This window comes from Procambarus clarkii, chromosome 85 (genome assembly GCF_040958095.1).
Source record: "Procambarus clarkii isolate CNS0578487 chromosome 85, FALCON_Pclarkii_2.0, whole genome shotgun sequence".
Lineage (NCBI taxonomy): Eukaryota > Metazoa > Arthropoda > Malacostraca > Decapoda > Cambaridae > Procambarus > Procambarus clarkii.
Window position 1 is genome coordinate 16,945,241 of NC_091234.1, and position 14,634 is coordinate 16,959,874.

Below are 14,634 nucleotides of genomic sequence, written 5' to 3' on the forward strand. Positions count from 1 at the left end.
ACCAGGCGCAGCGAGGGGGCGACACCCATTATCTTGAGGTTATCTTGAGATGATTTCGGGGTTTTAGTGTCCCCGCGGGCCCGGTCCTCGACCAGGCCTCCACCCCCAGGAAGCAGCCCGTTGACAGCTGACTAACTCCCAGGTACCTACTTACTGCTAGGTAACAGGGGCATAGGGTGAAAGAAACTCTGCCCAATGTTTCTCGCCGGCGCCTGGGATCGAACCCAGGACACAGGATCACAAAGTCCAGCGTGCTGTCCGCTCGGCCGACCGCTCCATTACTATTCCCATTGTCTCAAGACTGGGTACTAGGGGACCAGGTGAGCTTACTAAGTGTTCACCATTCATCACCAGTCTATGAGGCCAGTACTACCTCCTCTCAGCCTTCCTGGTCACCCAACCTCACTACCAGTTGCCTCTTGGATTCAACCTAAGAAGCAACCTGGATTGCCTCTGATTCAACCTGCTTGATGGGGTTCTGGGAGTAGTTCTACTTCCAAACTACTTTCCTCTACAACCTAAGCAGCAACTTGGGTTGACTTCATTCAACCTTGATTGCAACCGGTTGCCTCTTGATTCAATCTTAGGTTGAATGAAGATACCAGGGTAGAGTTCAAGACTTGAATTCTGGCCCCAATTCCAGAATTCCCGAAGCATTTACACAATTATTTACGAAACCTATACATCTTTCCAACAATCATGGAGACATTTATTAAACCTTTACGTGGTTCGAAACTTCACAGAGCAAGGTGGTTGTTGTTATTATAAAACAACCCCGTAGAGTCTTTGGGAGCGCATAAACTGTCCTAAAATGTAAACAAAGCCGCCATGATTATCTTGAGATGATTTCGGGGCTTTAGTGTCCCGCGGCCCGGTCCTCGACCAGGCCTCCACCCCCCAGGAAGCAGCCCGTGACAGCTGGCTAACACCTAGCTACCTATTTTTACTGCTAGGTAACAGGGGCATAGGGTGAAAGAAACTCTGCCCATTGTTTTCTCGCCGGCGCCCGGGATCGAACCCGGGACCACAGGATCACAACTCCAGTGTGCTGCCCGCTCGGCCGACCGGCTCCCTGATTACGAAAAGATGAACAGGTTTCGCAATTGCGTGAATACCTTCCTGGCCATAGTTAATAAACTTTTTTGTTAAGTGTCTGACCGTTCAGCTCCGAGGGAGTAATGCGCGATATCTGCTACCTTTTCTGATGAATCAGAGCTCATCAAAGGTGGCTACTGGTATTCATCAATCAGATTCATTAAATTTAACAGGTTCTCATTAATCTATGATAATCGATCCCTCAGGAGCGTCACTCATCCATCTGATTATGTGATTGGCTCTAGCCACGTCCAACCCGTTCTCGCACTTTCGTATAGTCATATTGACTTATTAAATATGTGCATATGTGACATACTAACATACTAGTTTACCTTGAAAAGCTTCATAGAAAACACCGACCTTACCTAACTTTCTTAGTATGTTAGGATGAGCATCTTATTGCTTCGTAATTACAATTATTACTTAACCTAAACCTATAAGTAGTTATAAATAAGGTTAACCTATACCTATAAGTTAATATATACCTATACCTATAATAGGTTAAGTAATAATTGTAATTACGAAGCAATATGATGCTTATCTTAACATACTAAGAAGGTTAGGTAAGGTCGGTGTTTAATATGAAGCTTTTCAAGGTAAACTAGTATGTTTAGCATGTCACATATGCACATATTAATAAGTCAATATTGACTATACGAAGTGCGAGAACGGGTTGCCACGTCCAGACCCTTTCATCCAACACATTTCTACCGATCCCTCATCCGTAACATCGGATCATCTCCTTCATTGACACCAGTTCGCATCCCGCGACCACCTATAATGATCTTTAGCATAAACCTTCCTCAAAATATTTTCGTCAACCTCTTCAGCCAATCACAAGATCTCCACTTGCGGCATCCATCTTACTTACCCCTCTCTCTCCTGCGGCTTTCCTTTCGTCTTGGAGAGGCGGGGGCGGCAAGACTAAGCAGGGTCGTGCGAGAAGTGAAGTGGTGGGGCTCGTCCATCCCCTTGTTATCCTAGCATCTTGGGGGGGGGGGGAGTCGTGTAGCGACCAGGGACCAGATTCACGAAAGCACTTACGCGAGCACTTACGAAACGTGTACATCTTTTCTCAATCTTTGGCGGCTTTGTTTACAATTATTAAACAGTTAATGAGCTCCGAAGCACCAGGAGGCTGTTTATAACAATAACAACACTTGAATTGGAAGTTTTTCATGCTTGTAAACTGTTATAATAAATGTAACCAAAGCCGTCAAAGATTGAGGAAAGATGTACACGTTCGTAAGTGCTTGCGTAAGTGCTTTCATGAATCTGGCCCCAGGATGCCAACAGCCGTCGCACTAACCACCAAACTCTCACTCGCTTTCATGAGAAACTCATAAACTCACCCATAAACCTGTACACAAGCCACTCCCACGTCACCTCTCGTCGCTGATAAGGACTACTCTAAAAGGAGGGAGAGTTTGGGGGACTCTTCACGGGAGACATCTCCCGTCACGCAGGGTGCAGTCGCACCTCCACACATCTCCAGTATCATCTATTGATACTGGAAATGGCTCAAAAGGGCCACCACTTATGGGCTATTCATGTCCAAGCCACCTTTGGGTGGCTTAATCTTCTCTCTCTCTCTCTTTCTTTGGGGACTCGATTGGGGAAGGATTGGGGGATTTCCCTCTGGCTAGTTAGGATATATGTTTAGATTAAAACATTGATTGTAACCATGATATATATGTGCTTCAGCCTACAGTTTAGACCTATTGTCTTATGTATGACCCTCTGTCCTGCGTGACAGTGAATACCAGCATTATCCTCAATTTAATAAGACTATCAAAATCCTCAGATTAGGCAAAATTGTAATTAATTTTGTCAATAAAGATGTTAATAATAATAATAATATGTTCAGAAACGACATGATCCCGGATTGGCTAAAGAGCTTAATTTCTTCACAAGGTGAGTGGCGCTGCCCAATAAACTCGCCCCTCGGGCAAAATTTAAGAGCTTAAGTCTGAAATATTATCGAGGTGAAGGTGACTGAAGGAATGCTAGAGTAAGGGAAGCGAATCACCGATGACGGGTAGTTTTAGGGGACAGAAGATGTGGTCCCTGTGTGCTGACGACCCCAGTACCTTCATCAATCATGTGGCTACAAGCCAGCCCTGGTCGCTGAGGGCTGGACGGGGAGGGGTTCGACCCCCACCCGCTCCTACCTATGCCCCGCTCCTCCTCCCACACCTCCCGCCTAGCTGACCAACCTATGCTACAAAGAACGTCGCTTTTCGTTCGTATGCGTTACATAAGGCCAAAAATTCATCGTACTAGAAAATGAAAGCGGCTCGTGAAAGTACTGTCCCGTTTTCTGTTTTGGGTCCTCTGGCAGGTTAGGAGAGGACACTTTAAATTGACCGTTTTCTTTACATTAGGAAACCTTAGGAGGACGGACTGAAGTGCGGCCTCCCTAAGACCTGTACCCACCTAATTGTGCTTGCGGGGGTTGAGCTCTGGCTCTTTGGTCCCGCCTCTCAACTGTCAATCAACTGGTGTACAGGTTCCCGAGCCTACTGGGCTCCTAACAAATATATTAGAGCGGAATATAGTTAGTGGAATATATGTGATAGAGGAATAGAGATCAGAAGTCAGTACATTAGAACAACCAACGGTTTGAAAAGCTGGTATATTTATGAGCCATATAGACGTCAGAAAGAACTTTTGTCAGTAGTTAACAAATGGAATGCATTAGGAAGTGATGTGGTGGAGGCTGACTCCATACACAAGTGTCATAGATATAATAAGAGCCCAATAGGCTCAGGAATCTGTACACCAGTTGACAGTTGAGAGGCGGGACTAAAGAACCGAAGCTCAACCTCCGCAAGCACAACTAGGCGAGTACACACACACACACACACACACACAACACACACACACACACACACACAGGACAAGACAAAGCGAAGCGGGTATGGCAGGCAAGCAAGCGAGGCGGGTATGGCAGGCAGGCAGGCAGGCAAGCAAGCAAGCAAGGCGGGTATGGCAGGCAAGCAAGCAAGCGAGGCGGGTATGGCAGGCAAGCAAGCAAGGCGGGTATGGCAGGCAAGCAAGCAAGGCGGGTATGGCAGGCAAGCAAGCAAGGCGGGTATGGCAGGCAAGCAAGCAAGGCGGGTATGGCAGGCAAGCAAGCAAGGCGGGTATGGCAGGCAAGCAAGCAAGGCAGGTGTAACAGACAAGCAAGACCAGGCAGATAGTTACATCATTTGGGATCCCAGCTGAAGCGACTCCATTCGTCCCCTTTTTCCCAGATATCCACAAGCGTCTTACACCCGCCTCCAGGCCTCGTGGCTGCATTCTTGCCAACAAGCAATTGCTACCTCACGAATGAATAGCCAGTTTAATCCCCAGCCACCAATAAAATGACCCCCAGTCTTCCCTGGACATTAAACCATAGCCTTTAGTGACCTTTCCTTCCTCCCTGTACCTGGACTCTGACCTCTTCCACCGTCTCTTTTCACCGAGAGACACCAACTAAGCATACCTCTGCCTCCCTACTCCCCTTTGATTATTCTGACCAACACCATAGTATAAAGAGCCTGGAGAAACTGCTGAGTGCTCAGCGTAGCAAAAACAAAAAAAGGTTGGTTGCATGACTGTAGTCCGAGGCAAGGAGGCGGCCGCCTGGGTGGCGGCTCGGCTGACAACAGGTGCCGGGGAGTAATTATGTCTCAACCCCCAACACACACACACGCATTCTGTTCACTCTTTCTTTCACGCAACCTCAACAGCTTAACCCCACGTCGTTACCAACGACGTGGGGGTACACGAGCTCGTCTCGTGTCAGCGGACTAAAGTGTCGATAAACTTGGCCCGTACTGGCAACTCCAACAGCACGCCTTAGATGACACCGCCTGCCTATTACCTAATTGATTTTCATTTACCATTATCTATGAGCTAGGACTCCCAAGATGATAAGAGCCTCGGAACTCCAAGTTGCAGTGTAGTGCAACAGTGTGCACGAGGCGTCCCAAGCAAGCACCATGATTAGGCGGCCAGGAACACACTTCTTCCTGTGTTATCGTACAGGCAGCAGCAGCATCCTGTCCTACCAGGCTGGCCCAACCACCTTAGACTTCTTGCTTCATAGTTATTAGATTCAATCCACATTTTTTCGCCTGTGTGATGACTCTCGACCCTTAAGACAAAAGGCCGCAGGTGTCTCGTGTTACAGGCGTTGGGCCAATAAAAAAGAAATGGAGAGGATGATAGTGAAACAGAGCCCTTATTTAAGCTGGGGAAGGAGGTGCCCTCAGCACCTCCAGCAGATGTCATGGACGGACCTGACCAAGCCTTGCGCTCGCTCCCAAGACGTCTCCCAAGCAGCAAGAGAGGATAACTTCCTATCCTGGGATAACCTCGATTTGCAGTACATGTTGAGTATAAATGGTCGACACGTTTTCCCTACCAAGCCGGTGCTAATTCCATAAGCACCATGAAACCCGTCAGGAGTGTATCTTAAGGGCTCCTTGGACTCGAGCCCTGAAGTGCCTGGAGTGGCAGAGGTAACTGGCCTCCTGCCTCCCACTACAGTCTTCTTGACAGCCTAGCACAAATCATCTACCCACAGGGTGCGTCAACACGCCTACCTCTCTCATCAGTTAGGTTCAGAAACTAAAATGAACGATTTAAAATGAGATACATGCTGTAAATTAAAAATGCTAATTTTCCAAATATTTTTGGTTTTAGGGGTCGTATGTGTTAAAGATATTACTTCAAGTTTATGAGTGGGATTGGGTGGTTATAGATAGGAGCTGCCTCGTATGGGCCAATAGGCCTTCTGCAGTTACCTTTGTTCTTATGTTCAGATATAAATTAATTACAAAGGCAAGTGACGCAAATATAATTATCATTTTTAAACCCTATAAACAAATCATATATGCAACTAGAATAATGAAAAAGGTCAAAGCAAAATCCGGCCACATCATAAAAAAATACATCACTTTGGGCTTGCCTAAACAGCATGTAAGCAAATTCTACAGCGGCTCTGAACTTTCAATATGTATCAACGGATTACATACAGTCTGTCGTTCCAGGCTGGAACGTTTGGATGAGTTACAGCTGTATTCTGATACGAGTAGTGTGGGGTGTGGTGGTGGTAGTGGTGATAGGGTGTGGTGGTGATTGGTGGTGGGTGATTGGTGGTGGGTGAGTGGTGGTGGTGGGGAACATTATGCTGGGGTAAGCGTATGGTGGAGGGTAGGGTAGGGGGGGCGAGAGGGAGAGAGCAGTAATTAACCCATCAAACACTCCCTCCGCATCTTCGTAATAGATATTTTCCTCATATGAGTGTGACAAAGCATTCAGCATGCTTCCCTCCCGAGTGTCCTTGACAGTAGCAGTCAGCATAGACAGCGGCCGTCAGCATAGAGGTTGAGGTCTGCTAGACTATGAGAAAGATTGAGTGGTCTAGACAGCATAGTGTTCAAACTCCTGTCGATGGCAGAAGTGTTCCCGTGGCAGCTAAAACCCACATTAGCATGCTCTGAATAGGATCCTATATAGGAGCATTTGGAGAATACATATGTATAGTGGAGGGGGGGGGGGGGGGGGGAGGGGGAAACAGAGATGGTGGGTGTCTGCCATCAGGGAAAAATTAAATTAAATGTTTCCTATCAACCACGCGTGCTTATCAGACAATCAGAGCAGGTACTTACCTGAGATAACTTAAGATCCGATAACAATTCACAACTCACCTGAAACAAAAGATAAAACCAATTAGATCAAACTGGTGATAAATTCTTAAGACAGAGTGATTAAGTGTTGTCAAGACAAAATATATAGAACTGTGTGAGAGTTACGAATGTGTTTACCTTTGGTTGATTCTTAGAGTGTCTACTCTGGTACCTAGACACGCAGCTAGGCACATGGCCAGGCACATGGCCAGGCACATGGCCAGGCACATGGCCAGGCACATGGCCAGGCACATGGCCAGGCACATGGCCAAGCACATGGCCAAGCACATGGCCAAGCACATGGCCAAGCACATGGCCAAGCACATGGCCAAGCTTCACTCATTACCGGCTGATGAACCTAACTGTCACTGCTACTCTCCTTCCCAGCTTTCCCTCAAAAATTATGAAGTTCGTTCAAATTCATTTCTGTGATACAAATACCAAAGGGTGGTAATACTGCGCCTCTGACTAGACAGTCTCTTCAAGATACATTTTTTAAGACATTCTAACGCATCTTCACGCGCTCTCAGTCACCCGTTACTCATGTATTACAGTCAATAGTGGCCACATCTTCAAGTATTACAGACAAGGACCCGGAAGACTTATAGAATGCAGGTCAATTGTGCCAGCTATCTTAAGGAACTTGCAAGAATAGGAGCACTTGTCGGGGATGAGGAGATCGAGGTCCTCGCTAGGTCTGCTGCTAACTGGATGCAGGCTACAGGAGTTGCCAAAATCCCCGAGTATCAGGTGAACAGAGACATCAGGTGAAAGGAAACCTATTCATTGTGTCATGCCCTGGGACTCATGCCCCCTGGGTCGAGAGCCGAGAACGCAGACCACTGTTGATACCTGGTTGATGGGGTTCTGGGAGTTGTTCTACTCCCCAAGCCCGGCCCGAGGCCAGGCTTGACTTGTGAGAGTTTGGTCCACCAGGCTGTTGCTTGGAGCGGCCCGAGGCAAGGCTTGACTTGTGAGAGTTTGGTCCACCAGGCTGTTGCTTGGAGCGGCCCGCAGGCCCACATACCCACCACAGCCCGCGTGCACTGTACTACAAGGTCCTTTTCTAAACAAGATCGCTCAAGGGCAAGCGTGGGAGAAGACTCAATATAACCTAAGAAGCGCACATTTCCTTCCCCATTACAAGAATTATTCCCTCCCTCGCCACTTGCGCTGGACAGTAGAGCGACGGTCTTGCTTCATGCAGATCGGCGTTCAATCCCCGACCGTCCAAGTAGTTGGGCACCATTCCTTCCCCCGTCCCATCCCAAATCCTTATCCTGACCCCTTCCCAGTGCTATATAGTCGTAATGCCTTGGCGCTTTCCCTTGATAATTCCTTCCTTCCCTCCCCAATCTATTCCCCCAACTCCTATCCTCTTTCCGCCTCTCACACGGCCCCAGAAAATCCCCAGCATCCCCCTTTCCCATATTGTCCCCAGTAGCAGGAGCTCACATGCCGGGGGATACTGGAGCAAATCGGTCAGAGACTGAGGGAACAGAGACGGTCCTTCCCTCCACCACGACAAACACCACCTCGAAGGATTACCGCAGAGCCTTGCAATTGGGCGGCAGATCCTCCCAGCTTTATACGGCGTGATGCCGGTTGCAGAGAAGCCGCTCCCCAGAGGTCCTCTGAGGAGGTCCTCCCCGGAAACCATGTTACATACGCCGGAAACTAGACAATATACGCCAAACACTCTACTCCATACACCGGATACTAGACAATATACGCCAGACACTACTCCATACGCCGGAAACTAGGCAATATACGCCAGACACTACTCCATACGCCGGAAACTAGACAATATACGCCAGACACACTACTCCATACGCCGGAAACTAGACAATATACGCCAAACACACTACTCCATACGCCGGAAACTAGACAATATACGCCAGACACACTACTCCATACGCCGGAAACTAGACAATATACGCCAAACACACTACTCCATACGCCGGAAACAAACACACTACCAAGGTAAACAACAGCCCGTCAACCTTCCCCCCCCCCTCCATCCTTCAATCACCATCAGCGCACAATCTCCCGTCTCCCGGGTATCAGACAACTCGGTAATTTGTTGAGGCGTAATCCGCCAGTCACAGATTCGGACTCATCTGCAATTCTAATACGATTGAACGCGCGTCCGGTTACGCTGCAACTTGGCTTCGCGAGTATCCTGAATATGGAATCTGACTACGAGCCATTGCTTCCTTGATCTCGTGTGGTGATAGAGAATTAGTCCGCCCAGTCGGTTCTCCCGCGAGGCGTGATAATGACGAGGGAGGAGGCTTGCAGCCTGAGCAAATATGTATCTATTTAGAGAAACACATCGTTTATCTGCAGCTCTTGTAAGAAGCAAAACACGTCATTCATTAGCAGCTAATGAGGATGTGGAGGTGGTGCTCCAATGGAGGATGTGGAGGTGGTGCTCCAATGGAGGATGTGGAGGTGGTGCTCCAATGGAGGATGTGGAGGTGGTGCCCCAATGGAGGATGTGGAGGTGGTGCCCCAATGGAGGATGTGGAGGTGGTGCTCCAATGGAGGATGTGGAGGTGGTGCTCCAATGGAGGATGTGGTGTGGGTGCAACTGAATATAGTCAGTGATGTGGGTGAAACTGGATGTAGATAGCAGATTGGGAAGCGGTCTGCCATCGTTATCCTGTTGCTATCCCCCAGGCTCGCGAGTCACACCTTCAAGCACCTCAAACAAATTAGATTAGCTGCTAATGAATGACGTGTTTTGCTTCTTACAAGAGCTGCAGATAAACGATGTGTTTCTCTAAATAGATACATATTTGCTCAGGTTGCAATTCTTTTGACCATGTCATAGGCTAGTTGTTTAGGGCGTGTGCTTGGGAGTACCCAGAGTATGGGTTCGAATCCTCACGGCTCCTACTGATTTTTTCGTGGCTGTCATTGTGCAACAATATTCCACCCTAGAGAGCAGTGTGTCTTGAAGAGCATCATGACTGGACATTGACGCCGTTTGAACGGACCTAGATCGTCAACACACGAGACCGTTGTTCTGTTAACGGAACAATGGAAGCTCACAATAAGGACATCAGACGTACCGAACTCGTACTGAACTCGGACCGACTAGGACCGAACTCGGACCGACCTAGTACCTTGAGTTACCAGTCTCTGTTCAACTCAACAGGAAGTCGATTTCAAGAAGACAGGGGTCTCTGTTGTCCAACAGTACCACAAAACTCACCCTTTAACAACGGAACAGTTAGTCTGTCTGCTATCTGCTGGCTTACAAGAGAGGGGTTCAAATTAAACTGAACAGCCAGTCCTTGGTACACACTAGAAGTTCCTCCGGCTAACTACATTTCTGGTGTTCACCTGAGTTCACCTCTGAGCGATTATCCATGTCACCTCATTAGACTTTGAACTATTTCTCCTTAATCACAACCTTATTGAGCCGGTCGGCCGAGTGGACAGCACTCTGGACTTGTGATCCTGTGGTCCTGGGTTCGATCCCAGGCGCCAGCGAGAAACAATGGGCAGAGTTTCTTTCACCCTATGCCCCTGTTACCTAGCAGTAAAATAGGTACCTGGGTGTTAGTCAGCTGTCACGGGCTGCTTCCTGGGGGTGGAGGCCTGGTCGAGGACCGGGCCGCGGGGACACTAAAAAGCCCCGAAATCATCTCAAGATAACCTTATAACAGCTATTAATAGCATATTTTTTACCATCAAATTGATCATTGAACATTGGTAATATTATAATTTTACTGATCGGAATGGTCACCGGGATGCGAACTAAACAATGCCGACGCAAATAAAATACTTCTCCGCAGTTCTTATTCAATATTTAATGATATTACGTGTAGGTATTTGAATGAAACAGCGAGCGTGGTCTTCGCTGATGGCCCTCGCTCTCAGCCCGACGTCTTGCTGTGAATACACAAAAACTCGCCTCGCCTTCCTCTATGCCTTGATGCCTGCTCGCTTATAATGTCCCAAGGAACGTTAGAAAAAAATAGGAAGAGGTTTATACAAAAAATGGCGGCAGCAAGACGGTTTTTCTAGCCCCTTTCTGAACCCAGCAAGGGATCACCTGGACCTGGGAGCCGGTCGGCCGAGCGGACAGCACACTGGACTTGTAATCCTGTCGTCCTGGTTTCGATCCCAGGCGCCGGCGAGAAACAATAGGCAAAGTTTCTTTCATCCTATGCCTCTGTTACCTAGCAGTAAAATAGGTACCTGGGTGTTAGTCAGCTGTCACGGGCTGCTTCCTGGGGGTGGAGGCCTGGCCGAAGACCGGGCCGCGGGGACACTAAAGCCCCGAAATCATCTCAAGATAACCTCAAGACCCCAAAATGAGCAAGGGATCACGTGGACCCCAAGACGAGTAAGGGATCACCTGAACCCCAAAATGAGCAAGGGCTCACGTGGACCCCAAGATGAGCAAGGGCTCCCCTGGACCCCAGTTATTTACCCCACACACGGACACACCCAACCCATTTTCCCTTCTCAAGATTAGCGCACAGCCTCCTGAAGGAGGCTACCCAACATGGGCTCCAGGGTCGGGATGCCCATAACCCTAGGCCCTCATGCCCGACCTTATGGTGCCCCGAGTGTGCCATTACTCCCCCCAGCGATTGACTGATAAGCTGCGGTTGGTTACTGATGATATTCATGAGGGCTACGGCCAATAAACTGACGATGATGCGGAGGAAAAGTTGCAATAACCTCGTTGATTGATGCCTCTTTCTCCACTGTGATTGCATGAAACTCTTGTAGACTGGAGTTGTAGACTGTAGGGAGCCGGTCGGCCGAGCGGACAGCACGCTGGACTTGTGATCCTGTGGTCCTGGGTTCGATCCCAGGCGCCGGCGAGAAACAATGGGCAGAGTTTCTTTCACCCTATGCCCCTGTTACCTAGCAGTAAAATAGGTACCTGGGTGTTAGTCAGCTGTCACGGGCTGCTTCCTGGGGGTGGAGGCCTGGTCGAGGACCGGGCCGCGGGGACACTAAAAGCCCCGAAATCATCTCAAGATAACCTCAAGAAGACTAGTGGAGGAGGAATTCCCAGAGATAACAGCTAGGCTTTCTTTTCACACTGCGATCGTTTGAGTGATGAGAGACGCGACCTTACCTGGAACCTACCTGGACAGGGTTTCATGAGTTCTACTCCCCGAGCCCGGTTTAAGACCAAGCTCGACTAGCTCTTGAACCCCCGCCTACAACCATTCCCGTGTCTGTTGCGGTCTAATTATTTTTAACGATCAAATTCAATGTCAAAACTTTGACATGGCTTCCACACCCACTATACTTTCAGTACCAGTAAAGGCTGTACGCACACCTCTTGTCATGGGGGTTGGCCACCTTGCCGCTCTGCTAGTACCGTTAACAGTACCGTTAGCAGCGTTACTGATCACTCTAGGGCCGTTAACGCAGCGACATTCATGCTGTCTGGGTCGCCATTAGGCAACTCATCGTAATTTACTAAATCATTGCGGACACGAGTCATCTGCCTGGGAGGAGGTGTGGATCTCTGGGACCTCCAATACACCTGGTGAATTACTGGACCTCAATACACCTGGTGGATTACTGGACCCCAGTACACCTGGTGAATTACTGGACCCCAATATACCTGGTGATTTACTGGACCCCAATACACCTGGTGATTTACTGGACCCCAATACACCTGGTGATTTACTGGACCCCAATACACCTGGTGAATGACTGTACCCAATCAGAGATCCCTGAACATCACGAATCATTCAATATCCTCCCAATAAGTATGAGAAATTATTGCCAGTAGAAGTCTTCAAGAAAACCTTGAGATTTCTACCAGATGTGCCGGCCCAACCGGGTTGTAGTGGATATGCTTGGAGCTCGCAGGCCGCTCCAAGCAACAGCCTGTTGGATCAATCCAATAGCTGCATGACAGTACATATCATACCCCCAGCATCCTATCATCCCACCTAACCTATGGAAGCCGATGCATTGAAAACATCAATGCATCTGCTATGCTAAATTTGTTTCCATATAAGTAGCATTTTCAGCCGATTGGTCGATTACGGGGAAAAATATGAAACACGAGTCAAGCAAGTGGACTCTGACTGACTAACAAGAGGACTCTACTCTCAGGAGCCGAGTAGAGTGCGTAACTAATCAGAGCCAGAGAGGCCATGATCCGGATCCAATCGTTACAAATCATAATTATAGATCCATAAAGGATATAGCGTACGGCATAAGAGCAGGTTAGCGGTGTCGACGCCCTCGGGTTCCTCCAGCCCGGCGCTTATAAGAAGCAGCAGAAGACCTGTACTGTAGAGGGTACCTCGGAGAGGGTGCCACAAGGAGGGTGCCACAAGGAGGGTGCCGAGGTCCAGCAGTACCCCAGTCCCTGGGCAGCAGAGAAAGGGGTCGCCACAAGCCCATATTACTGACCCAGAACATATTACTGTTCATCCAGGTATGTTCCAGGTATGAACACGACTATGGTGCAGTAGGCCGTACAGCCTACTGTCGAGGAGGCTGTACGGCCTAACTGACAGTAGGCCGTACAGCTACTGTCAGTTTCAACAGCAGCTCGCCCCCTACACTGCCTCGCTGAGCGCCACGACCCTAACGAGGATACAAGCATAGTAGCGGAAGCAAGTACATGGCATATCCCTGTCATCCAGCAGTGGTGGTCGACCAAGTAGGGGGCCAGCGTCAGGCACCAGAACGACCTCAACGGACGAGGTCGTCCATGTGAGACCAGAAACGCCACCTAAGTCAACCCCCAGCACTAGCCTAAAGCACCTAAGTCAACCCCCAGCACTAGCCTAAAGCACCTAAGTCAGCCCCTGCACTAGCCTAAAGCACCTAAGTCAGCCCCTGCACTAGCCTAAAGCACCTAAGTCAGCCCCTGCACTAGCCTAAAGCACCTAAGTCAGCCCCTGCACTAGCCTAAAGCACCTAAGTCAGCCCCTGCACTAGCCTAAAGCACCTAAGTCAGCCCCTGCACTAGCCTAAAGCACCTAAGTCAACCCCCAGCACTAGCCTAAAGCACCTAAGTCAACCCCCAGCACTAGCTTAAAGCACCTAAGTCAACCCCCAGCACTAGCTTAAAGCACCTAAGTCAACCCCCAGCACTAGCTTAAAGCACCTAAGTCAACCCCCAGCACTAGCCTAAGTCAACCCCCCTGCACTAGCCTAAGTCAACCCCCAGCACTAGCCTAAGTCAACCCCCAGCACTAGCCTAAGTCAACCCCCCAGCACTAGCCTAAGACAACCCCCAGCACTAGCCTAAGTCAACCCCCAGCACTAGCCTAAGTCAACCCCCAGCACTAGCCTAAGTCAACCCCCAGCACTAGCCTAAGTCAACCCCCAGCACAAGCCTAAGTCAACCCCCAGCACAAGCCTAAGTCAACCCCCAGCACTAGCCTAAGTCAACCCCCAGCACTAGCCTAAGTCAACCCCCAGCACTAGCCTAAGTCAACCCCCAGCACTAGCCTAAGTCAACCCCCAGCACTAGCCTAAGTCAACCCCCAGCACTAGCCTAAGTCAACCCCCCTGCACTAGCCTAAGTCAACCCCCCTGCACTAGCCTAAGTCAACCCCCCTGCACTAGCCTAAGTCAACCCCCCTGCACTAGCCTAAGTCAACCCCCCTGCACTAGCCTAAGTCAACCCCCAGCACTAGCCTAAGTCAACCCCCAGCACTAGCCTAAGTCAACCCCCAGCACTAGCCTAAGTCAACCCCCAGCACTAGCCTAAGTCAACCCCCAGCACTAGCCTAAGTCAACCCCCAGCACTAGCCTAAGTCAACCCCCAGCACTAGCCTAAGTCAACCCCCCTGCACTAGCCTAAGTCAACCCCCAGCACTAGCCTAAGTCAACCCCCAGCACTAGCCTA

The 14,634-nt window shown here is 49.3% G+C and overlaps 1 protein-coding gene across 1 annotated transcript in view; it reads right to left on the bottom strand.

The window, feature by feature from the left end:
* LOC138358710 (antifreeze protein Maxi-like) overlaps positions 1–7,102 on the bottom strand; it is a 53,436-nt gene extending 46,334 nt beyond the window's left edge. Inside the window, exons 1-2 of the mRNA XM_069316868.1 lie at positions 6,941–7,102; positions 6,759–6,797 (exon numbers count right to left, since the gene is read on the bottom strand). Coding sequence (XP_069172969.1) covers positions 6,759–6,797; positions 6,941–7,102 — 201 coding nt within the window. The remainder of the gene's footprint in view (positions 1–6,758; positions 6,798–6,940) is intronic.
* Positions 7,103–14,634: the final 7,532 nt, after the last annotated feature.